Raw genomic sequence first — 25,738 nt, 5'->3', positions numbered from 1 at the left:
CCTTCCCCCGCACTGGCCCAAGTTCAAGTCTGCTTGGCCTGCAGCATCTCGATGAGCAGGTTGTTCCGGGGCATCTCGTTGCCCAGGTGTTTGTGGTACAGGTATTCCTTGGCCTGCATGCTCAGCGCCCGCACCTCCACCAGGCACAGCAGCAGCTGCTGGAACTTGTCCCCGCAGTGCGGGTAGTGGCACAGGGTGTAGTCGAGCAGGGCGGCGTTGGCCTTCTCCTGAGCTTCTTTCACCAGGCTGTGGTTGTTCAGGAACTTCACATCTGCAGAGGGAGGAGCTGGTCACCAGTCCCGTCACATCACCGACACCGTCGCTGGCTTCACCCACACCAGCATCCCTGCGATCACCAGAGACGTGGGCACTGCCACCATCAACCGCGGACCGCAGTATCCCCATCGCTGCCATGGTGCCACGCCCGCGGTTGGCGGACACCGGGACCGCATCCCTGGTTTCCACCCACATGGTCCCTGCCGCCATCAACTACCAAACCACAGTCGTTCCTGCCACCACCAGGGTCACCATCACCATCGACACCTTGGTTGAACGCCACCACCAGCAGCAGTCACGCCGCTGACACCCCTGTGGTTGTCAGACCCTGGGCCACCACCGGTCACCCAGCCACAAGCGACTGTCACCACCGCTGCCGCCGCTGTCATCACACCCACCGTCACCATCACTGAGATTATCGCCAACCGCCCCTGGTACATCCTCGGACCTGTTTTTGAACCTCTCGATTTCTTCACTGGCAAAACATCTACTTCACAGGATGGTTGTGAGAGTTCAGGGGGCCGAGATCCAGAAAATGCTCAGAGGAACACATGTCTGGCCCTTTCCTAAGGTTCCCTGGGCTACTGTCATTGTTATCCTACTCTCCGCATGTCCATGACCAACACCATCCGCAGTTGGCGGACACCGGGACCGCATCCCTGGTTTCCACCCACATGGTCCCTGCCGCCATCAACTACCAAACCACAGTCGTTCCTGCCACCACCAGGGTCACCATCACCATCGACACTGTTCCTCCAGGAGTCCCATGAGGCAGGGGTTATAATCCCGAAGAGGGCAAGGGACTTTAGTTAGCCATCTGCTGGGGTCCACCTGCCTTCAGGGCACTGGCCCTTTCTTCTCTGTCTGCTGGCAGCCACCCACAGGTCCTGGGCCTGGCCCCTCTCACTGATTCCCCAACTTTCCCCCCCAACCCAAGCCACCTGGTGGCAGCAGGGTCAAAACCATCCTGTTGCCATCGTCTCCAGGGTAGTGACCATCCGCCTCACCACCCCCCCACCATCATCACTGTAGCGCATCAGCACCATCCTGAGAGGCGAACTGTGAGTGGAGGGGTCCCATCCACTATTCCAGAGGGTGGCAGGCACTCTTTTGATCCACCTTCTGACCAGTCAAGAGGCTCCAGCACCCCAAGGAAATTCTCTCAAGGGGCCATGGGGAGGGGGCCTTGGATGTTCACTGCAACAGTATTTACAGTGATGGGGAGGAGACCTGGATGGCCGGGTGGGGGCTACACCCCCAGGAGTCCTGTGCAGAAGACAGAAGTAATGGAGCAGACACAGCGCTGAGCAAATGGACAAACCCTTAAAAGCATGGGGCTGAGTGTGTGGGGGGGAACCCAGAATATAAACAAGAAAGGGAGATTCAGAATGAGATCTATAAGGGAACACCATATTTGTTGTTGTTTAATTGCTAAGTTGTGTCTGATTCTTTTGTGACACCACGGACTATAATCCGCCAGGCTCCTTTGTCCACAGGATTTTCCAGGCAAGAATACTGGAGTGGGTTGCCATTTCCTTTTCCAAGGGATCTTCCTGACCCGGGGGTCAAACCCGTGTCTCCTGCATTGGCAGGTGGATTCTTTACTGCTGAGCCACTGGGGAAGCCCAAAAGCCATCTCCATAAATTAAAAATGCTTGCAAAGGACTTCCCTGGTGGCCCAGTGGTTAAGACTTTGAGCTACCAACGCAGAGGCATGAGCTCGATCCCTGGTTGGGGAACTAAGAGCCCACATGCCACCCAGTGCAGCCAAAAACAACAACACAAACCAAAACAATAAAAAATGCTCGCACACAAAACACGGACACTATAACAACAGGGACAAAACATAAAGGGACAATTACCGATGGGAGGGAGAGGTGGGTGGCTGGTTAGCTCTGTGTGGACCAGGGACCAAGGAGTGTGGTCAGCGCATCCTCTGCCCAGAGGTCCAGTGAGGTGACAAAAATTAAGTGTCTTCAATGTGAAATGGATGGTGGCTGAAATCCAAGCCCCACTACTTAGAATTGGTGACGCGTGCCCTGTCCTCTCTTGACCTGAAGGCCTTCATCCTCTATGAAAGGGGCCATGCCCACCTGGCAGCAGGGGAAGCTCAGGTGTGGGGGGTGGGGGAGGAGCTGCACAGGTGCCTGGCCCCTGGGGTGCCCACAGCAGGCCAGTTTCCTGTCACAGGAGCCCTCCTCAGCTCCTGGGCAGCATCTTCAGCTGGTGCCCTGCCTAGGGGCTACCGGTCAGCAGGAACCCACAGACCCTGTCCGCATCCCTGACTCCTAGCCCCGTCTGGCCTGGGATGCGGCGGCCTGTGGTTCAGAAAACAGTCGCCCATCCACTTCCCCTCGGCTCCCACCGCTCGCAGTCCTGCCGCTGCGGGGGAGTCTGGAGCCCAGCATGCGCAGCCCTTGGCCCTTCTAATCCCTCTTAACACCCGCTGCGCCAGGAGGGCTGGATGCTCCTGGCAACCCTGATCCCCAGCCGCCCCCAGCGTGCCCATCCAGGCCTGTGTTGTCCAAAGTCGGATTTAGGGAAATCCGAGCTGGACCTCGGGCGTATGGCAGGATCTGGGCACGCCCCCGCTCCGATCTTTCCCCCATGATATCCCCCTCCCCTCATACACTAAGTGAGCCAGGGTCATGTTCTTCCTGGCCTCCCCAGAATTACCATTAGCGCATAGGGCACCTTTGTGCCAGTTATACAGAAGGTCCCCGTACCCACAGAAAGACAGCTTGGTGAGGGGCATGCAGGCTGGATTTCAGCCTCTACCTTTCCCCTGTCTAGGTACCCTTGTTCAGTTAAACAACCTGTCCAACTGTACATAACTGTTCCCTAGTCTGGTCCTGTCCAGACTCACTCAAAGGTCGTGGGAAGTCTCCCCACCTAACTAGCCTCCCTGGGGGCAAGAGGTGCCTACCAGTCCCATCCATTTCCCAATCTCTTTCCAACCCCATCTATCTTCAATCCCTACCATCCCCTGAGCTGGGCAATTCTCCAGTTTGTCTTCTGACAATTTACAATAGGAGGCTGGGGGTCCAGAGAAGGGTAGGGACCAGCTCAAGGCCACACAGAAGGAAAGGGGCCCAGAGGAAACAGGGGAGGGTGCGGGAAGGACTGGCCAAGATGCTGCAGTAGAGGCAGGAGTGGGAGGGGGCTGGGGAGGACCAGAGCCTCGGCTTTACCAGGATTTACTGTTCCCAGCAGCAGTGTGACAGGGACAGCAGGGCGGAGCACAGGGTGGGGAGGTGCAGACAAGGACAGCTTTCAGGGACACACCCCTCCTGGCAGCTCTCAGCGGGCTGGAGACACCCACTGCCCCCCGAGGTGGACTGCAGGGCTGGGGGAGGGATGCATGGTCACTAATTGAGCCCCAGTCACCACAGTGCAAGACAGAAAAGTCGTTTTCCCAGCGCCCGCCGCACCTTCCCGCCCACCTCCATCAGTTAATCCCTACAGACAGGAAGGCAGGCAGGAAAGGGTGTCCTTCACGCAGGCGTTAAGGACAGTGGAGCGTGCCTGAAGCACACAGTGGATACCAGAGCCGGGACTCGAACCCAGATCTCTCTGGCTCCAAAGCACTATGCGTAAGCAGGGGCAGGGTCGGGCCTGGACATGGGTTCCTGGGGGATTAGATGACATGATGACCTCATGTTCCATCCAACCCCAGCCTGGGGTCCTTGGTTTCCCTAGGGAGACTTCTAGACTCCCCCTTGGAGGGGAGCATGATCAAGCCATGCCCCTTCTCCTAAAGTAAAGAACAATCGCTCAGTCATATCCGACTCTTTGCGACCCCATGGACTGTAGCCTACCAGGCTCCTCCATTCATGGGATTTTCTAGGCAAAAATACTGGAATGGGTTGCCATTTCCTTCTCCAGGGCATCTTCCCTACCCAGGGATTGAACCTGGGTCTCCCTCATTGTAGGCAGATGCTTTACTGTCTGAGCCACCAGGGAAGTCCTAGCCCCCTCTAAAGGGATTGCTGTGACGATTCTCTGGGATGACCATGTGACAGAGCCTACATCCCTTGGGACAACACACCCTTCCTCCCTTAGACGCAGGAGTCACATAAACCTGGAGGTGTCCCCTCCTGTGTCGGGGGCTCAGATCCCAGCTCACCGGCTGGGTGGCTGGGGGCAAGTCTCTTCCTCAGTCTGAGCCTCAGTTTCCCATCATCTGCACAATGGGGGCAAATCCTACTCTGCGTCTCAGGGCATCCAAGAACTGGACCTCATCTGCTGCCCAGCTGTGGGCCCTGAGCCGCTTAAGGTTGGAGATGGGCCTGCTCAGCAGTCCCGGGGGTGGGTGGGTGGGTGGGGGAACTGGGAGATAGCACCCCCACCTCCGAGAGCAGCCTGCTAGCTCCACGGAGCCGGGGGCCCCCAGGTTCTCAGAAAAGCCCCCTTTTCACGGTTTAATTGAATATTTGAATAATCCTTTCATTCCAGCGAGGCATAAAGAATGTTGTCCCAATAGCGGTGACTCAGGCAGGCGCCCCCGCGCACAATGGCCCCTCGAGTGGGGCTGCTATTCAGGCCGCCTTTTGTTGGCGCGAGCAGTGGGTAAATTGCAAACGCTTAAGGGAATGCTGCTGCTGCCGCCTCAATGCAAGTCAGGAAATCGAATGTTAGGTCAATCCATTAAGCTTCGATTAAGTCCTCTGCAGAACAATGCCAGCCAGGCCCATCTTCATAAACACCGTGATTGCCAGGAGAGAGGCACTAATTTTAATTAAACCTCCTTACCTGCCTTCGCGCCTGCCTGAGCCGGCTATTTAGATACCAAATGGCACCCTTCTGTGGAGGCAGGCAAGAAGGGGCCGCTGGGCGGAGGGTGGGGCAGCCAGGGTGGGGGGACAGTCATCACACGGGTTCAAGCTGAGCAGCCCAGGGAGGCGCTGCCCTGGGGTGATGCTCAGCACACCAGCTGAAGGGAGATGGGCAAGTGGCCACCCCTCTCTCGGGCCCCAGTTCCTTTGGGGACCCCGGTCTGGCAGTCTGGGTGGGATCTTGGGAGTAGCCCCCTCCCACCTTCCAGACTCAAGGCAAATCGTGCCCCTCATCTTGCCCACATGTATCCACTTCTCCCAGCCCCGCGTCCAGACTCTGGCAGGGTTCTGGGCTGCCACAGGCTTTTCCCATGCTGCAGTCAGAAGGACCATTCCAAAATGCAAACTAGATCACAATTCTCCCTGCTGCAAATCCTTCCCAAGGGAAGGTTCAAGGTACTGGCCTGGTCTTCAAGGCCTTGCACAACTCGGCCCCTGCCCACCTCTCCAGCCTCCTCTTCACCCTCTCCCTGCCCCACGGCTACACCCGAGCTGTCAGGATTCTCCACATCCCTCTGCACCAGCTATTCCTTCGGTCTGGAACGCCCTTGCTGCTGCTTGCTTTGTTTCTCCCGGAATACTCCTGCTTGTACAGCAAGACTCAGTGCAGAGGGCCCTCCTCCAGGCAGATTTCCCCAATGTCGTTGGTCTCTCCTCTTTGACCTAGCCCTGCTCACCCTGGACTGCTCAGACTCCTCTCCTAACCTGGAACCTGTCAGACAGCAGCCTCTGTGGCTCCCCTGGCTTCCTCTCACTGTGCACCCAGGAGCTCAGAAAAGCCTGGGTCATAGGTCTTCTCCCCTCACAGCCCCAGCATTCTGGCCCCCACCCAGAGGGTCACTGTCATGACCCAGGTCACCCCCCCAAAGACAAGGCATGGTGTGAGATAAAGATGGAGAGAGACTTGTGCGTTCACTCACTTCCCTCCCTAACTTGCCTTCTGTTAGAGGCGAGATCCTGCCCCCACCCTCCACCATGGTTGTCTCCCACCAAGCCCTTCAGTCTTGCAGACAAGACCCCTCCAGCTACCAACCTGCTGTGCCAGAGTCAGGAGATCTAGTCTAGGCACCCAGGCCCATGACCACAGCCTGAGCACAAGGCTTCCCCCAGTCAATACTCCACTAATCACCCCACTCCCAGCCTTATCTTATCCTCTGCTTCCCCAGCTGCCCCGACTCTTGGGCGGCACACACTTGCCAGACTGTGACTATGATGTCATTTCCCACAAAGTCTCCATCCTGCCCTCTCTCCAGGTGGCAAGGCATTCACTTCCCTCTGTTCCAGCCTTCCATCCCATCTATACCTCTGCTAAAAGATGTATTCCCCCAGCACACTCCTACTCATCCTCCAAGACCCTGCTCAGATGCCCTTCTTCCAGGAAGCCTTCCAGGCAGATCCCTTGCTCCCCATCCCGGATTCCCCATCTCTTTGTCTCGGCCCTGATGGTGCTGGGCGAAGGCCTCTCCCAGTCTGGGAGTTCCCTGAGAGCAGGGGCACAGCATCACTGGGCACAGGGAGGGCACTGGACCTAGCCTGCTGGGTGAAGGAGGACAGAGGGAGGCTGACCTGATGAGAGCCCAGAAGGAGAGTGGAGACATGGGTGGCACAGGCTGGGCCAGGGTCAGGAGGGCACAAGGAGGCAGACACCAGACACTTGTGGAGCTGGGAGAAATAGTGGGCTGGGCTGCCCTCTGCCCCTGCCCGGCTTTTTTTCCTCCTTGGCACTTATCACAGTCTTCCAGATGACACATTTTACTAGTCATTTCACTGATTCGTATAGTCTACTAATCATATCATGATTATTGTCTCGTCTTCCCTTGAAGACAAGGCTTTGGGTTTGTTTTTTTTTCGAGTGAGTGAATGAAAGAATGAGTGAATGGGCAAAGGTGTCTGGGCCTCACGACACCCCGGGCCGGGGATTAGGAAAAGCAGGGACCTCCAGGATGGGGACCAGGCCCAGAAGCTCCTGAAATCACATGGGCATTTTCTGGGGGTGGCCTGGACCTTCCCTAAGGCTTTCAGCCAAGAATCTACCAAGTTCTCAGGAGAGGTCCTTATCCCATAAAGGGCAAGTCTTAGACCTCATCCTGGCCCTCTGTCCTCCCACACAGAGAAACTCAGGCCCAGAGACGAAGCAGGCCCTGGACCAGGTCCTCTCACAGCTTTATTCACGAAGGGAGGGGTCCTGGCCTCTTCGAGGATGCCCATCAGAGAACCACCCCACCTTGGGGTCTCTTTGCCAACCCCACCACCTGCCATCCACCTGACCCCCCAGGCCAGGCCTCGCTCAGCCCACTCACCGAGGCTGAAGAGAATGAGGAACTTGAGGCAGACGAACTCCTGGCGATCCAGCTGCAGGGCGTGCAGCTGCAGCACCAACTCCTGCGCCCGAAGCACCAGGCTGTGCAGCAGGGAGCCCGCCTGGGCGGCCACCGTGGTCAGCTCCACCTGGGCGGGCACAGGACAGGGTCAGCGACAGGAGGGGAGGGCGTGCAGGGGAGGCACTGGTCGGAGGCTGGGGGTCAGGGCGCCCCGCCTAGGGGCAGAGCCGCGTGGGAAGGCCTCTCCTCAAGTCCCCGCCCCCCCACCCCTCCCAGGCTCCCGGCTCTGCTCCCTGCACGGAGCCAAGGCCTCCCCCCGCCACGCAGCAGAGCTGACATCAGGCAGGTGGGTGCAGAGGGAGAGCTGAAGGGTCCTTCATGCACAAAGAGCGGCCGCCAGATCCCGTGGTACAGGCAGCTTGTGTGTTGTGTGTGGCAACTGCAGTGAGTGCCACCTTGTGCTGGGTGTGGGGGCGGGGGCAGGGCGGCTCTGCCTGGAAACATGTGGATGCAGCCCCATGACTGCCCCAGGGCCCGCACGCGGACACCTGGATGGGGGATGTGGCCACACCTCAGCTCGCGCTCACACACATGCAGGGACACACTCACAGGGTGTGAACACACACACACAGGGTAACACACATATGTCCACATGTCCATGTATATGCTCCCACTGACATGGTGACGGGAAGATCGCAACATCCACCCACTTAGGTGTGTGGAGATATCTGCGCAATAAAATACAGGTGCAGGGTGCACACACAGTCCCACGGCCTCAGGGACGTCCACCCGCCTGTTGGCAGGGACCGACACTCACGCCTCACACTCCCTGCACGTGCACTCACAGGCGGCCTCAAGTTTACCCCCTTAGGACCAGCTGTCTGCTGGCCATGGATGGCCTGAGACACTCAGGATGAAGACAAAGGGCTTGGGTTGGAGGTAGTGGGTGGGGAGCAGGGCCGTAGTCCCCGATCTCCACCCCACCCCCACTCCAAGCACCTGTGAAACCCACTCCTCCTCTTGTATCCACGCCCCCCACACACACACCAGGAGTGCTGCTCCCTCCATAGGTTAGACCCTGGGCATCAGCCTCCCTTTCCTTCCTTCTCCTTCCTCCATTTTCCCTCCACCCTATCTCAGCCCCTCTTTGAATCGTGCCCTCCCAGGTCCCAAGTGTTCTGAGCAGTGGGTGGCTACCTTCATATCCTCTTCACCACCCATCCTGCCCTTTCCTCAAATACAACCTGGCTGTGAACTTCCCCACTTAAAGCTCTTCTGATGCCCCCTGTTTGATTTCAGGAGCCAACCCAACTCCACCATGCCTCCCACCGAGGTCCCTATTGTTCGCACTCTAAGAGTGCCCAAATTCTGACTCTGAGCTCTTTGGGGCCCAGACGCCTTCGCCCAGCCATCCATCCACCCATCCCTTCAGGATTTAGAACCTGCAAGCCCCTAGCCAGCCCTCCAGCTTTCTCTCTCACCTCATCTCAGCCCCACAGGACACCTCCCCTCTAGACCCACCTCCCAGCGGCCCCGGCAGCTCTGCAGTCCTAACCTGCCTCTCTGAGCTTGGCTCACACCATCTCCTCTGCACGTGTGGAGGTGGGGACTGTCCCTTCACCCCCATCATTCCCCGACCAACCCTTATTTACTCTGTCACTACTCTGTCATCTCCTCCCAGAGCCTTCCAGACCCTCCCCACAGCTCTGAGCTGCTTCCCCCCAGAGCAGGGCTTCCAGGGGCTGGCTCCTCTCCAGGTCAAAGCTAGGGCTAGTCAAAGGGAGGTCGGGCTGGTGGGCATCCTGTGAAGCTGGGAAAAGGGCTGATATTCAGCAGTGTCTAGGACCAGCCCTGGAGAGGCCTGGGATCTCTTCTGGGCCCAGAATTCTGGAAGGGCACGTTTGGTGGGGGGTGGTTGGGGGGGCACAGTAGGGTCTGGTCACCTCCTGCCCTGTGACCAGCAGGATGCTGCCCTCCTTGCCATGCTGAATCTGACGGTAGATGTGGTCAAAAACCAGCAGCTCACTCCAGCAGTTCTGCAGCAGTGTCATCTGGTCGGCCACCTGCAAGGAAGAGGCACACCGGAGTCCAGGGTCGGTCCTGCTGCGGACCTTCGCCTCGCCCCTCCCCCGCCAGCTCTGAGTTCACATGCTCAGTGGCATATGTGACCCGGGCAAGTTGCCCAGCCTCTGTGTACAGTCTGCCCATCTGTCTTCCTCATCAAAGTAAGGTACAGATCTGGCAAAATAATGAGGGTCCAGTGGAGGCACGCTGGATGGTTGGGCCTGGCTGCAGGCCATGGCTCTGCCTCTTACCAGCTGTATGACCTTAAGCAAATTCTGTCACCTTTGTGGGCCTCAGTTTTCTCATCTGGAAAGTGGGCAAAGTATTAGAAGGTGGTCTGGCACATATTAAGCCCTCAGTAAATGTTAGCAAATAATGTCCACTGAAATGCTTTGTGAAGGATTCCTTCAAATGCAAGCGAAAATTAGTGTGAGTTTTTCCTTGTGCCCATTTGGCCTGTGGTCACATCTCTAGCAGCCTCAACCACTCCAAAAGGAGCCATGTAGAGAAAACAGAGGGCTTCCCCTGGGTCTTGAGCAGAACCTTCAAGCTCAAGCAGGGCCCACTTGGCCTGCAGCCCAGCCCAGGGAATGAGCAGGTGGCTGGCAATGGTCTACATCGGAAGGAGGAACAGAAGGGTACAGAGGGCTGATTCTGAATCCCTCGGCTGTACTCAGGGGCACCCAGTGTGAGGGCAGGGACAGTCTTCCAGCATGGCGATTGCCACACTCTAGCCTGGGAGGACTGGACCCTCGTGACAGTGACAAGTGGGACTCAGGACCGTGGGATGCCAGAGCCAGAAGGGCCCTTAGGGAACCCCCGGCCTAAATTATTTCCAGATGAAACATCTGCCACTCAGAGAGGGCAAGGGACTCTCCAGGAATCAGAGAGAAACAGAGCCAGGCCAGGGCCACGGCCGGCATTCTCGGCCCACAGCTCACAGCAGTGACAAAAATTGAACCCTTCTGGGTGTTCAGAACAGTGCTAGATGCAGAGTGTCATCCTGGGAGGACACAATGCAGAATCCAGTCCTTCTCAGCCTCTGTGGCTCATGGACCAGCCACCGTCTACCCAATGGGCACTCCCCGGGCACCTTCCTGGGCCATGCCCTGCAGTGAATGCAAACTACAACATCTAGTCATGTTGTTACAGCTCCACAAGTGTTTGTGCTAAGCACTGCTGTTATCCCCAGTCTACGGGAAAAAAAGGGGATTCGCTGGCGGCTTAGATGGTAAAGAATCTGCCTGTAATACAGGAGAACCGGTTTTAATCCCTGGGTCGGGAAGATCCCCTGGGGGAAGGTAATGGCTACCTACTCCAGTATTCTTACCTGGAGAATTTCATGTATAGAGAAGCCTGGAGGGCTACAGTCCACGGGGTCACAAAGAATCGGGCACCAAGGAGAAAGGACACTGAGCTCAGAGAGATCAACTAACTTACCCGGGGTCACACAGCTCATTCTGGTTCATTTGTGCTTTTAGCCACTAGGTATGGAGGAAGCCCCACCCTTGCCACCCCAGAGTTCAGGGCATGTTCACTGCCGCCCCCAGAAAGCCTCCCACTCCTCCGGACTTGGCAACTACAACATCTGATGGCACTATTCATGTCTCTTCTTCCCTGATAACCTATGGGGTCTGCGAGGGAAGGATTGGTATCCAGCTCATCTCTCAGCCCCCAGAAGAGGGGGATCAGTTTTGCTTGATGAACAAATATGTGTTCCTCAAGACATACACAGACAGCACAGAGGAACCACCCTCTGTCTGGAGGCCAGAGGAGTCCAGGCAGCCCCTGGCCTGTGGGGAACTGGCCCAGACCTGACCAACAGCTCTCTTCTTGGCGGGGGTGGGTAGAAGCCCCTCTTCCCTTCTGTTCTGCTCTTTCTCCTGGGGGTGGCCCTGGGCCAGTCCTCAGACAGACAGGAGGAGAGAAAAGTGGACCAAGAGCAAAGCAAGCTGCCGGATGCACAGACAGGCTCCCCCAGGACTCACCTGCCCAGCCCTTCCTCTGTCCTGAGAACAGAGGAAGGGTCTGCCTCTGCCCTGCTCTGTGAGCCCACCCTCCTGCCTCCCCTCACCTCCATGTCAAGAACCCACCACTCCCCATCCTCTCCCGGAAGAAAGTTCGTCCTAGAGCCTCATAACTGAACAAAAAAAAAAAAACCCGGGCCGGGGGAACCCCAGGCTCAGGCCGAAGTAGCTCTGAATGGGATAGGCCAGGAGAGACTGAGCAGGCGGGGGGCACCTCGCCTCATCTCACCTCAGAAAGTGGCCAGCCCCCCGAGAGCCTACCCATCACTTCCAAGGAGGGAGGCAAAGCTCAGTAAGCACCTCGACCAGGCCCCGTTCCCCGTCAGCTCCTGCTTAGGGAGTCACACTGGCCTGTTTTGGCCAACCCAGATGGAGACCGAGGGTGTGCAGGGATGGGCTCTGCCCGCTCCCCCATCCCCACCCACTGGGGCCCTCGGGAGCAGACACCCTTGTGCCTGAATTAGGGGAATGGGGGTGGGGAGATGGAAGCGCATGAGATAAGGGGGAGAATTAGGAGATAAGCTGGCTGAGCTTTGGGCAAAAAACAGAAGGGGTCACAGTGACCCAGCTGGCCGAGTCCCGGGAGCAGACTCTGTACCCAGACCTCCGACCCCGGGAGTGGGGGCAGCCCGCCACGGGGGTGGAAGGGGCGCGGGCAGAGAGATGCACTATGGAGTCTGGGCTCTGGCGCCCTGTGCTTCTGGTTCCCACTTAGCCACACGCCCGGCCCTGATTTCCTGTTCTGAGAGATGGGAAAAATAAATCCTCTCTCTTTCATTTACAGAAAACACATGAGCCCAGCGATGTCAGTGTGAAGGGTTCCCAGGTGAGTTATTCCAGAGACATGCCCCCTTGCCTGGGTTCCCCTACCCATCAGCTAAGCAGTTGTGCCTTCCAGACGCTTCACTCTCATTTTGCCTAGATGGACACACAAAGATACCAAACTCCAAACATTCCCCACACAGAGGAAACCACACACACACACACACACACACACACACACACACACACTCCCCTTTTCATTAAAAGGAAAACCACAGGGCCAGTTCCTCTCCATAGGAAAGCAGGTGGTGAAGAGGCTCACTTAACCAAAGAGGGCTGGTCTTCACCTTCCTTGGGCTTCTCCCTAAGCAAAAGGTTCTTCCTCTACCTTCGCCCAGGCAATCGGGACATTTGCAGTCTCAGCCCTGGGGTCCCTCATCAGCCGGGCCTGTCTGCTGGGCCCACCAGCCGCCCACCCCTCCTGCCGGTCTGCCACAAATCTTCCTGGAGCCTTGACACTTTGCAGCCTGCCTCGGAGACTGGGTATTTATGGGTGCTGAGATGACCTCCCTCCCTGCAGGCCCCCCTCTGGAGTCCCCTGGGGTCTGATCGGTCTGGCGGTCGAAGGCCAGCGGGCTCTGTAATTCTCCAGTGGCTGACAAGCCATGGGCTGGCCGTGGCGCTCTCCCGGCCGAGTGGTTGGCGGGCTGTCATTTGTCAGCCCGGGACTGACAGAGTTACTGTCACTTAAATGAAACCATATATCTAAGCAGTTAAATCTGTTGCCGATTGAGGGCCTCGAAGCTGGGCGTCAAGGGTGAACTGATGTCAAGATGGGTCATTAGGCGTTCTTGGCCCTCGCCTCCACCTCCCTGATTGCTATCTTGCATCCTCCCAGCTGTCCTTCAGGGGGACTGTCCAGAGAGGCTGCCTGCCTGGGCCTACACCCTGCCCCCACTGAGCAGTACGTACAGGTGAGTTTCTGCTACCTTGTAGGTACAAAGCTGCTTTGGAAGCACAGGGCAAGGTGCGCCCTGTCTTCTCTCAGAGCCCTAGCATGCTCAGAGGAGCACAGACACAATATATCTTTTCTCCTTCTTCCTGGCCCGGCCTGTCTGCCACCTGCAAGGTTAGAGTCAGTGAGACAGCAGCAGAGGGTGAGGGAGGGAGCTGAGCCCCACCTCACTGAACACTTCCTGTGCACTGCGCCCTGTGCTAAATTCTTTAACCTGCCTCCGCTCACTAAGCCCTTCCAACAACCTTGTGAGGTGGCGATTTCCACTGCCCCCATTTTACAGATACGGAAAACTGAGGCCCAGAGGAGCAAAGTCACCGAAGGCACACAGCAGATGAGTGGCAACCTGGAAGCTGCACGCAGGCCTCCTCACTTCCAATCTGCGTTTCTAATCTCTGTGCCACATCTTGTTTAGCACACCGTGACTTCATGAGGTGGAACATCATGCAGAGACAGAGGGACATTGAGGCTCGGAAAGAGAATGGAGGGGAACCCCCAAAGGGCATTGGAAGCCCCCAGTATCAGCTCAGCGATGACCTCATCAGCATCACAGGGAACTGAGCGGGTCTCTCTAGGGACAGCCCCAGCTCTGTGCTGGGAGCCAGCCTTCCCTGGCTGGCTGTCCACCACCCACCACCGAAGGACCTACTCCTGGTCCAAGCTCTGCTTCCTGCCCTCCCTACCTCTCCAGCCCTGCCTCATAGTACTGCCTGGGGTTCCCTGACCCGTGATGCCTTTTTGCATTTCTGGACCTGATGCTGTTCCCATTTCCTGGAACACACTTAACCTTTACAGACGGCTTTCTAGAGAAGGGCAGATCAAAGAAACCTCTCCTAACTTTCTAAGAACCATTTGCTCTCCTGCTGAGCTCCCTGGGCCCCTTTCTTCTGCTCTCAGAAGCCTGGGCACCCGGTGCCCTGCGTTGGCATTATCTATGTGCATGTCTGTCTCCTCCTCTGGCCTGTAGCCCCCCGGGTCCCATCCATTTCACGGTCCCCATGCACAGGCCACAGGCGGCCCCACTCTCAGAGCACCCTCTCTGCTGGCTGCTAAGATGTGTCCTGCCCAGAGGTGAGAAATGAAGGGTCAAAGGGGAGAACAGAGTCACTTGGCTCCCCTCCCACTTTTCAGCTTCCGTAGCTCTGGCTCTGCAAACACATCAGCCCAGGACTTATTGGACCAGTGGGAAAGAAGTTCCATATGGCTGATGAGAGGCCCTCTAAGGGCTGGGCTAGTACTTATCTGCAAGTCTCCTTTACAGAGGTTGGTAACCTGGGCTTGATTCAGAGACTCTGGGAAGGGGAAGCAGGAAGGTTTGGACCACAGAGAAGCCAGAAGCAGGAAAAAACACTCAGCAAAGCTGGGACAAAAGCCCTTCCCATCCTGCGTGAAAAACCCCCGAGAGACCAGGAAGGCGGCCAGAGGAAGTGCCCTGCCCCTGGATCCAGGGTTCTGGAAGGCCAGGAAGGCTCTGTTCCTCCTCCCCTCTGCACTGGGGGCTCATGGGAGGCTTGGAGGGAAAGCTGGCAACCAATCCAAGGGTCTCGGGACCCTCATTCCCCACTCAGGGCCTCCAGGCATGAGTAGAAGGCAGATGGGACTGTTTGAGGCCCTGCCTCTTGTTCTGTCCATGAGGTCAGCCTAGAGAGGGGGCATGGGTAAGAAGTCCCACCCCACAACAGACACGAGGCACATCCCCAGATCTCAGCCACGACAGAGGCCCTCCACAGTAGAAGCAGAGGCCATCACTGCCAACTCTTGACTCCCAGAGCCACCCAGGCCCCCGACCGCACAGTGCCTTGTGGGTTCACAGTGCCCAGCCTCCATCTCACCCTCCCCCACCCCACGTCCAGCTCAGACCCGGCAGGCAGTGCCCCCGGCCCATCCGGCCACATGCCCCTGGAGGAAGCCCAGGCCTGTGTGGTGTCAGCACTGACAATGCTGCTCAAGGCTGCAGCGGCTCCAGCAGGGAGGGCAACAGGCCCTGTTGTTTAGAGCCAGTGCCAGAACAGCCAGGGGGGCAGACCTGAGAGAGGCAAATATCATCAGGCCTGGACTAAAGGCCTGTTGTGTCTTGGTCTAAGCCAGGGAGGATGGGCTTTGGCCAGGCTTGGGGGTCTCTGAGGTTGGCAGGACACCCCGGTCAGAGGGAGCCAGGGCTCTAGAGGGGCAGCGCTCAGCCTTTGAGCGCTTCAAACCACTGGGCGGGATGAGTGGGATGTTCTTCTGTGTCTGGCCTTAGTTTCTCCTGCTGTTTTCCTGCTTATTTTAGCCAGAGGTATCTCAATCCAGGGGAATGGAAGACCTTGCAGCCAAAGTATCTGGAAGATGAGCGGTGGGCCCTGCCATCCCCTGCTTATCCTGGCACCTAGCTCTCCCTGTACATGCAGACACACACACGTTTACACCTAGGACCAACCGCCATAGGGCTTCCCTCGTAGCTCAGGCAGTAAAGAGTCTGCCTGCAAGGCAGGAGACCTGCGTTCAGCCCCTGGGTTGGGAAGATCCCCTGGAGGAGGACATGGCAACCCACTCCAGTGTTCTTGCCTGGAGAATCCCATGGACGGAGGCGCCTGGCGGGCTGCAGTCTGCGGGTCACAGAGTTGGACACGACTGAGCAACTGAGACACAAGCACGCCCACTACCATGCGCCAGAGACGCAGGGAGGGAGACGTTCGACCTGGGGGGGGGCCCAGACCGGGAGAGACTGACACCCCCCATGACATCTGAGGCCAGGGGGGAGCGGCTGCTGCCGTTGCTGCTGGTCGCTTTAGTCGTGTCCGACTCTGCAACCCCATAGATAGCAGCCCACCAGGCTCCACCGTCCCTGGAATTCTCTAAGCAAGAACACTGGGGTGGGTTGCCATCTCCTTCTCCAATGCACAAAGGTGAAAAGTGAAAGTGAAGTCGCTCAGTCGTGTCCGACTCTTTGCGACCCCATGGACTGCAGCCCACCAGGCTTCTCCGTCCATGGGACTTTCCAGGCCAGAGCACTGGAGGGGGGTGCCATTGCCTTCTCCGGTGGGGAGTGGTGCCCTCTCCAAATGAGAGGACAGGAGGGCCTGAACCCTTTTCCTGATGCTGGGCTGGGGCAGCCAGAGACAGCCTCCCAAGGACTCAGCTAGTCCTTTGGGAGAATCTAGAGAAAGAGAAGTGTCTAGAGAGACCCAGACTGGGAGAGGAAGAGACAGAGGTTGACAGGACTAGAGAGAGACAGGGGAACAGACAGCACGCCAGGAAGAGAGGCAGCAGAAAGAGGCAGAGGCAGAGAGAAAAGAAGCAGAGGCCGGGCGAGATAGACGCTCAGCAAACAGAGCAGAGAAAGAGGGAGGGGCGAGTGGGGAGGTGGGAGAGGGGCAGGCCAGGCTGAGATGGACCGGAAACACTCCTCGCTTCCCCAGGGTGGCCTCCCTGTCCCCTGACAAAGCCTGAAGCCAGTGGGTAGGCTAGTCCCACCCAAGGGGTGGCCAAGACTGAGACTTAGGCAGCTGAGAGGACACCCCAGATCCAGCGGTCAGCCAGGTGGGAGGAGAGACTCACCTCCAGCTCCTTGAAGACCATGCACCTGCGTGCCCAGTCCACGATGGAGATGAAGGTCTGGTCAGCCATTCTGCACAGCAGGCTGAAGGGCGCAGGCTGGTCGGGGCGGCCTTTGGCCGGTTCCTGCAGGCAGCCCACGATGCGCGCCCGAACCTGGTCTTCATCCGGCTCCAGCTGCAGCAGCTGTAGAATAAGCTCGGGCATGCCAGGCCCCCCTGAAAAGGGCTCTGGGTAGCCGTAGGGCGGCCCGGGCTGTGGAGGGCTGGCATAGGGCTCTGGGTACTCAGACTTGATGGCGCGGCCAGGGAAGGCAGGGTAGAGGTAGCCAGCCAGTGGCCCGTGGGCGCTGGGCACAGCCATAGGCAACGCTGGGGCCCCAAAGTCGCCTAGCGGCCCAGCCGGTGGACCGGAGGCCAGGCCCTTGGGCTCAGATGCATGCAGGCCATGGGGCAACATGTAGTCCGGTGGGGGAGGGGGCGGCGGGGGCACCCCCACTGGGGGGCCTGTCTCCAGCTTGAAGCCATTGGCTCGAATCTGTGCCTTCTTCTGCTGCTTCAGGGCCCGGTCCCGCTTGTACATGGGCCCAAACTTGTTCCGGCCACCTCGCATGCGGTCAGCACGCACGGCTGTGGGCAGAGGCAAAGGTGGGCAGGCTCATCCCTTCCAGGCCACCCGCCCTACCACTCTGCTCACAACTCTTTCCCAGACAGATCTGATTGGGCCTCTCCGCAGCTCCGCACCTCTCAGGGCTCCTCCGGTGTCCTTTACCTGGCATTCATAAGAGTCAATCCCCTAACCTGGAGTTCAAGGCCCTGGTCACCTTTCCAGGTTGTCTGCCCCTCACAAGCCCCTGTCTTCTTTCCTCTCCACCTTACTATCTCTCTGCATCTCTGCTTGGCATATCTCCCACCCTGCCTGTGATATTCCTTCTGTCTCAAACCCTTTCCATCTCTCGTGCTCTACTAAACACCCAAAGTGTTCTGGGTTCACGGGCAGCATCCTCTCTCCTTACCCAGATGTCTGGCCTCTCATCCCACTGAGTGTTATCATACCCAGGGTGAGAACTTCCGGGAGCCCAGCAATGGCTCAAGTGCCCAGCACAGGGCCTGGCAGGGAGGAAGTGGGTGGGTTCCCAGGGTCCAGCTGCTTCTTGACTGTCTGCCTAACTCTGTTGAACCCCTGTTGCAAAATGACTCAGGCTTCCCCTGATGCCTTCACATTTGAAGCTGAGTTTAGGGCTGGCTGGGGCTCTGGGCTGGGGGAAGGGACCTCCCTTGCTAACCAGATGTCCCTCCGCCTGGCCAAGAATGTGTCACCAGCTGGACCCAACAGGTGTATCTCTGCAGCCGAAGTGTGGCCCCTGCCCCTGCTCAGACAGGACCCCACCCTGAGCTCCAGGAGAAGGGAGAGGAGAGGAGAGAGAGGCCGGTGCTCAGCAAGGAGGGTGTCCCGGGTCCACCCGGTCAGTCTTCCTGCCATGAGAGTGGGCAGCCCTGCTCCTCTCCCTCTGGCCCGGGATCTGGGGACCTGGGCCCTGGGGGCAGGACAGGATATGCCCCTTCCATCGGGAGCCCTTCCTCTAGGTGGCAGGACCTATGGCCCCAGCAGTTTTCAGAGCCACCAGGGGCCTTCTACATTGTTTAAAAACTAACCAACAGCTGCCTGTTCGGCGCACAGCCCGGCTGGGGCCAGCGGGGTGGAAGCCTATGACTGTCCGCCCTCAAAGAGCATTAGTCTTTCCTGCTGAAGCGTTTTTCCTCCCCTCTGGACAGAGAGTTGGGGTGGGGGTGGGGAGACAAGGATGGGCCTGGGTCCTCTGGGGGCACTTGGTCCCCCCTCCCTAGCACTCTAGGGCTTGGCTAGGGACCTGCTGAGTGAATGAACTGAGTGAACCTTCTGGCTGGATGGACGGACGGAGAGATGAGTGGTCTGGGTGAGTGAGAGCTGCACAGTGATGCTGGATGGATAATAACGTCAGTAAGGATAACAATAACAGCTAACGTGTTGAGCACTTTCTACATTTCAGGCACCATGCTAGGAGCTTTTCATACAATTCTCTCACTAACTCAAGGGGGAAGGTACTACTAAAAAGCCCTTTCCCTTGTGGCTCAACTGGTAAAGAATCCGCCTGCAAAGCGGGAGACCAGGGTTTGATCCCTGGGTTAGGAAGATCCCTTGGGGAAGGGAAAGGCTACCCACTTTATACTGGCCTGGAGAATTCCATGAACTGTAGAGTCCATGGGGTCACAAAGAGTCGGACAGGACTGAGCAACCTTCACTTTCACTTCAGATGGGGAGTCTGCAGCTCAGAGAGATTAAGGGACTTGCCCAATGTCACCCAGCCTGTAAGTGATGGCGCTAGGACTTGAACTCCAGTAAAGGTACTGAAAACCTTGGCTCTGACTTGGTGTTAGATGTCAGTGGGGGTGTTACAGAACTCACAGAGGGAGGAGCTCGGTGGGGCTCTGCCCCAAGGGCTGGGGAGAGGGTCCTCTCTCTGGGGTTCACTTTTGGATACTTCCCAACCCCAACCCAGGCTGGTCATAAGCGCATCCCTTCAGCCAAACCGGCATCGGTTCTCACCCCTCCCCCATAGGGATCGGCCTAAATTTCACGTGCGGGACTAACCTCATGGCCTCAGAAACTTCCAGAAGACCTACGGCACCCTGCCCTCGCCCCTCCGCCCATCTCCACGCCCTGCCCCTCGCCGTCCGAGGTCGGCGGCAGGAGGCACCGCGCGCACCTTCCAGGCGCATCCCCACCGCCAGGCACTTCTGGAAGCGGCAGAAGGGACAGCGCTTGCGCTGCGTCTTGTCGATCTTGCAGCTCTGGCTCTCCGTGCACGTGTAGTGCTTGCTGTTCTGCACCGTGCGCTTGAAGAAGCCCTGGGGAGAGGGCAGTCAGCGCAGGACGGGGACAGGCCCTGTCTCCCCTTCCCTGCGCCTCCCAGCCGGGCTTTCCGCCGCGCCCCCGCTCGTGGCTCGCCGCCGCCGCCGTTCGCGCCTGTCCCCTGCCGACCAGCTGCCCGCTCACCTTGCAGCTCTCGCATGTGAGCAGCCCGTAGTGGTAGCCAGACACCTTGTCCCCACACACGGGGCACAGCTCGTCCAGGTCCTCGTCGTACGAATAGTCCATGCCCACGACGTCCGCCTGTGGAGGGATGAGAGGTTCATGGCAGGGCGGGACAGCCGCTGGTAGTGCGGGGGGACCTGGGCGCGGTGGGTCCTGCGCCCCCGCGGTCGCGCGCCCCTCGGCGCCCTACTTACGGCCCGGCCCCTGGGCCCCACTGCAGCGCCGGTGGTCCAGGACGCCTGTTGCAGGCCCCCCGTGAGAGCGCCCTGAGCAGCCGACAGCAGCACATGTGTCCGGAGCAGCTCCCGTGCGTGCGGGGCCCTTGCTGGCTCTGTCCCCGCAGTCCCGCCGCGTCCGCTCCCCACCCTCCCAGGGGCTCCTCCTGAGCGGCCCCCCACCGCGGCCGATCTGGGACTCTCAGATTAAATGCGCTTTGATCCGGATTCGTTCATTTAAGAACAAAACCCCGATTCTGAGAAAACGAGATGAGCTCGCCCGCCAAAGAGATGCCAATGAACCCCGGGTGGAATGGGACCCAAGCGTTGTAGGGATCGGATGGGGACGAGGGAGACAGAGGCAGAGCCTGGGAGACCCAGAGATGGGCAGAAAAGAGAGCGAGAGACACCGACCGGGGCCGCTTAACTGAGAGAGTGCCCCGGGGGGCGACGGAGACAACGGAAACCCGAGCGTGACAGAGAGGCATTGGTGCAGAGTCAGAAAACCCGAGGGAGACGAGAGAGGTGAGGACACAGCGAGGCAGAGGGAGAGACAGACAGAGCAGTGAGACGATGAGAGAAGGAAAGAGAGACGCACAGAGGGCAGGAAAAGAGGGATCAGAGACACGGGAGACAGCGGCCCAAGAGAAAACCCCGAGAGACAGCTGCGAAGTCAGAGACACGGTGGCACACGAGAGACAGACCAAGACACCGCAGAGACAAGAGGAAGCTGGGGGAGACCCAGGCAGAGAGACAGAGACACCGAGAACCTGCGGAGACGGAGGAGCCCGGCCAGGGCTTCGGGGATGGGAGACGCGCGGAAAGCGGTCGGGCCCCGGCCCCGAGCTCAGAGGCGCGGCCCGGCAGCGTCGGACCCGGACAGGCGCTCGAGCTGAGAGAGGCGGACAACGACGGCACCCGGGCAGAGAGCCCGAAATCGCGGAGCCGCCGGGCCCCCAGGCCAGGAGAGACAAAGCCCGTGGGCGGCAGCCACCGACACCGAGACCGAGGCCGTGCCACCGAGACGGGGACGTCGGGCGGAGACCGGCGAGGAGGGCGCAGCGGGGACAGCGGGCGCCGGGCGTGGAGCTGCAAGCCGGGCGCGAGGCGCAGACACCTCGGACGGAGGCCCCGCGGGCCCCGAGAGGGAGGCCGAGCCCGAGGCGGGGGAGCGACCTCGGGCGGAGAGTCGAAGTCCCCAGGAGGGAAGCGCGCAGAGCCTGGATGGACCCGGGCAGCGCAAAGGGGCGCGACGGCGGCCGCGGCCCGCCCGGCGCCCACCTGGCGGCTCCTGCGAGCAGCAGCGCCCCGCGTCCGGCCACCGCGAGCCCCGCACCTCCTGGCCGCGCCGCCGCCGCCGGCGATGAGCCGCACCCGGGCGCAGCGCCGCCCGCCCGCGATGACGGCCGCTCGGGCCGGGGGCGGGGAGGCGGGGGCTCGGGGCTGGCGGCGCGGGGCCTCGGCGCTTCCCCACCCCGCCTCCCCGCCCCCGCCGCCTCCAGGGCCGCTCCGAGGCGCACCTGGGACCCGGGCCCCTCCACTGCCAGTGCGCGCTGCGCGAACCCGCCGCGCCGGGACCAGGGGCCGGCCCCTCCATATGGGCTCCTGCGGTATTCGGCGGAGGAGGCCCGGCCCGCGCCTTCCAACGCCACCGAGACGGGTTCGTGTCTTTCCTCTCACCCTCTCGGACCCCCATCCCCATCCCGGCCCCCGGAGCCCGGGCGCCCGTGAATCTGAGCAGGTGCTGGGCGCCTGGGAGCCTTGGGCCCCCCTCCTGCGGTGAAAGGAGGCGAGTCCCTATTTGCAAATCCTGCTTAGTCCTGGTGAGGGCCACGCTGGGGGCGCTGGCCGTTTTGCAGCATGGAAACAGGTAGGGCAAACGTAGGGGTGCCGTGGCCAAGATACCGGTTCAAGGCTAGAAACTGAGTCCCCACCCCCACCCCGGCACATTTCCTCAATGAAGATTTAAGCCTATCTCCCCTCTGCAGCCCTCAGTTTCCTCATCTGTAAAGAGGGAGTGGCCGTGCCGATGAACGGAAGTAGTCTTGGCAAAACATGCCTGGCACTGAGGAATCGCTGAAAGCATCCATTTGCGAGATCTGGGGCAAACTCTTCTCCTTGAGCTTCGGTTTGCTTTACTGGAAATGGGAGTCCTAGTAATCCCACCCTGAGAGTTTTCCGAGGTCTGGTGAGGACTCAAAACCACCGAGGGCGTGGGAGCTGGGAGAATAGAACCCAGGGGCAGGAGAAATCCCTCTCCAGTCCAGTTCTGCTCTCTTACTTGGGCTGGGGGCAGGGCAAGAGAGCACCCGGCAGCCCTAGAGACAAAAATGTCTCTGGGGCCATGGAGTCGAAGGGCTGAGCCATTGCTCTGGGCTGGGGGGCATCTATTCAGTCACTCTCATTTTTCAAATGTAAAAAATTGAGATCCGAGAGAGGAAGGCATCCGCTTGCATCCTGCCCCTGCCCCCTTGGGGCACCTAGGGTCCAACAGAGTGTTGTGAACACCGTAGCCAAAAAGGCACGATCTTCAAGCGGGCAAATACCACAATTAGGCATTCACAGCTTCTCAGACACCCCAAAGGCTCAAATCTGAAGACTCGGACCCTCGGCTGTGGTCAACTTCATCTGGACTCAGCCTGTGCCCCGAGGCCTCTGGCTTTAGCTGGAGCTGGCACCTTGGTCCTGGGAGCCGAGGCCTCAAGACCCCACGCAGACCACCTCCCGTCTTGCTCACCGGCTGATGAAGGACACACGCTGCAGCCAACATGCGAGGCAAGCTCAGACAGGTCACTTTGCTTCTCTGAGCCTCAATTTCTCCGTATATAAAATAGAAAAGGTCGGCCCTACAGAAGAGAGTCTGTGGTTTCCGTGGGAGTCCATGGACCAGTCTTGGTGAGGAGGGAGGAAAGAGCGTTAGTGCAGACCCCTCCACCCGCTACCCCAAACCCCTGAGAAACCAGAGTGTCTGCAGGAGCTGGGGTGTGGGGGCCACTGTTACTCAACGGTCAGGGAGGGGCCCTCAGAAAGTGGCAACCAGGAGCAGCAGAGAGAGAAGGGGATTGAGGGGGAGGGCTGGGCTGGGGAATCCCCAGTCAGCTCCTCTGGGATGAGGCCCACGGGGGTCTCCTAGACTTTGCTGAGGAAGACTCAGGCCGTGTAAGCACAAGTCTGGGCTGGGGACCCAGGTGGGGTGGGGCCTGGGCTCTGAGCCAGTTCTCGCCTTCCCCTTCCACTTAGATCCCCTCTCCCAGAGGGTCCACGGTCACTGGCTGGGAGCCCTTGGGTTGCCCCTCCAGGTTTCAGTGCACCCACTCCTCACAGCCCCAGGTTCTAGCTCAACATATGGGGAGTCACAGCCCCTCACCCACCTACCCAGGGACGCAAACTCAGACCTGGCCCAGCCACAGAACCGGGACTGACAGAGGGATACTAGAGGCAGACGACGGAGTCCACACGGAGACTCAGAGGCTTCCGCAGAGACAGCACAGAGTCGCAGGCAGGGAGACACAGAGACCCGAAGACAGACCCGGGGACCACGGACGTACATCCAGGCCACGAGGCTTCGGCCAACACAGTCCTGGGAACACCCGGCCACCCGGAGACAGCAGGACACCCACCAACCCCCGTAGGGCCTGTCCCCATAGGCCTAGCTCCTCCCAACAGCCAGCCAGGGAAAAGAAGGGGTAGCATGGTAGGAGGGCAGGTCTGGGGAGATCCCCGGCCCCTTTCCTGCCCAGAGCAGTGGGCACCAGTCACTCAGCAGAGCAGGCGGTGGCCGGCCCAGGCCGCGGGGAGGCACTGAGGAGGGAGGCTGGCCATTAGAGGCCTGGGCCCAGGCCCTCACTTACGGAGCGGAAGGCGAGCTCGCACGCTGGATGAGGGTGGCCAGTGGGCACCGGGGGTCCGAGGGGAAGCTCCAGTGGCCCAGGTGGGGTGGTGGTGACCGTGGGCACACGGGAACTCCTTTACGCCACGGCGGGCGGCGGGCGGACAGTAGGCTGGCCCTGTCCGTCCGTCCTCCTCCTCCTCCTCCCCGCCCGGGTGGGGGGGCCACCGGAGGCCCAATTGGTCTCTGCCCCCACGTGACTCTGCAGGCCTCTCTCCTTCTTTGTTGGTGTTTCTCTTCATTTAGGTCTATTTTTTTTTTCTTCTCCTAAAAGAAAAAAAAAAAAACTCCTATCTATCTCGGGGCCGCGCATGGGGGCGGAGGCCAAGGCACTCTGGAGGCCTTGGCCAGCTGGCTGTTCCAGGCCGCTGTGGCAGCGCAGAGGCAGGGACCCCATGTAGGCGGGTAGGCAGCCCCGCTTGTTAGCGACCGGGTGGGAGTGGGGCCTGATTTATGGGCAGCTCCCCCACCCGGCCTGCAGCCCGGCCTCTCTCCCCTTGAATGGCTACCTCCCGGGGGCCGGGCCCAGCGGGGTCCGGCCTGGCCCAGACATGTGAGGGGAGTCAGGGTGGGCTGGCGTGGAGGCAGGGTCACGGATGACTTGACCAGGTGGCCCTGCTGCTTTGGCCTGGTCTTTTTACTCTTTCAGAAGATGAAGAAAGGAAGAGGGGGATGAAAGGCAAGCAGGTGAGCTGACTGAACACCTCTCGTGTGCGCAAGTTACTCCACGTTGGCTTCTCTGGATGTCACCATCCACAGAGGGCTGCTGATGCTCCCGGTCAACAGCTGGGGAAGTTGAGGTTGGGCTGAGACTGTCTGCAGGGCCAGGTGGTTGGTTACAGTGGCTCCAGGGTAGGACAAGCGTGTAACTAGACCAGGATAAATAGGGCAGAGCAGAGGGAAGGGATTTTTTTTTAAGAAGGTCAAGCCTCCCCATGCAGCTGAGGGTGTCCCTGTCCAATCTCCAGACCCAGACAGGTCCTAGTCCCAGAGGTCCCAATCGGTCTGCTCTGTGCCCCTACCATGCGCGCCTCAGTCTTTTGTGTATTCCTTCATTCGCCTCGCATTCACTGAGGGCACACTAGGTGCCAAGCTCTGGTCTAGGCACTGGAGGAAAGGGAAAGAAAGAAGTCTCTGCCCTCAGAGAGTTTACCTCCCAGCTTTTTGTCTTAGGAGGTGGGGAGGGGGCCCAGGGGACCATGGAGCAATCACTGAGGAATCCACACACAACCCTTTTCATTTGAGGAAACAGACAAATCACATAGAACACTTCGCTCATCTGGCTTGAAATGAGAAGGGTTTTTCCTGTATGACTAAAGCCAACTATATATATATATATTTTTTTTTTTAAGCAATATTTTTCTATTTTTTTTGACACACCCCATGTCACGTGGTATCTTAGTTCACTGATCAGGGATCGTACAACTTCCATCTGCAGGGGAAGCACCATGTCTTAACTACTGGACCACCAGTGATGGTTTAGTCACTAAGTTGTGTCCAACTCTTGCGACCCCATGGACAGTACTCTGCCAGGCTCCTCTGTCCATGGGATTCTCCAGGCAAGAATACTGGAGTGGGTTGCCATTTCCTTCTCCAGGGGATCTTCACGACCCAGGAATCGAACCCAGGACTCCTGCACTGCAGGCAGATTCTTTACCAACTGAGCTACGAGGGAAGTCCTTAAAGTCAACTATATTTAAAACCTAATGTGTCTTCCTCAAT

General features: G+C 59.0%; 1 protein-coding gene across 1 annotated transcript; it reads right to left on the bottom strand.

The window, feature by feature from the left end:
• Positions 1 to 23: 23 nt before the first annotated feature.
• On the bottom strand, positions 24 to 24,093 carry NR5A1 (nuclear receptor subfamily 5 group A member 1). The gene is made up of 7 exons (XM_055400267.2): positions 23,979 to 24,093; positions 19,874 to 19,990; positions 19,584 to 19,725; positions 16,841 to 17,466; positions 9,376 to 9,495; positions 7,412 to 7,559; positions 24 to 271 (listed from the first exon to the last, which is right to left on the bottom strand). The coding sequence occupies exons 2-7, from the start codon at positions 19,973 to 19,975 to the stop codon at positions 24 to 26; spliced, it is 1,386 nt and encodes a 461-aa protein (XP_055256242.1). The 5' UTR covers positions 19,976 to 19,990; positions 23,979 to 24,093.
• Between the last annotated feature and the right edge of the window lie 1,645 nt (positions 24,094 to 25,738).

This window comes from Moschus berezovskii, chromosome 11 (assembly GCF_049115385.1).
Source record: "Moschus berezovskii isolate FMDL1 chromosome 11, NW_MosBer_1.0, whole genome shotgun sequence".
NCBI classification, from domain to species: Eukaryota; Metazoa; Chordata; class Mammalia; order Artiodactyla; family Moschidae; genus Moschus; species Moschus berezovskii.
The sequence above is the reverse complement of the archived record's forward strand: the minus strand, read 5'-3'. Positions and strand labels throughout refer to the sequence as shown.

Bases quoted from the DNA above. Each gene is read 5' to 3' on its own strand.
- NR5A1 (XM_055400267.2), bottom strand. From the start codon at position 19,975: ATGGACTATTCGTACGACGAGGACCTGGACGAGCTGTGCCCCGTGTGT. The intron at 9,496-16,840 runs GTGAGTCTCTCC...TCTTCCTTGCAG, and splicing joins TGGTCTTCAAGGAGCTGGAG to GTGGCCGACCAGATGACACT. The intron at 272-7,411 runs GTGAGTGGGCTG...CTCCCTCTGCAG, and splicing joins CCTCATTCTCTTCAGCCTCG to ATGTGAAGTTCCTGAACAAC.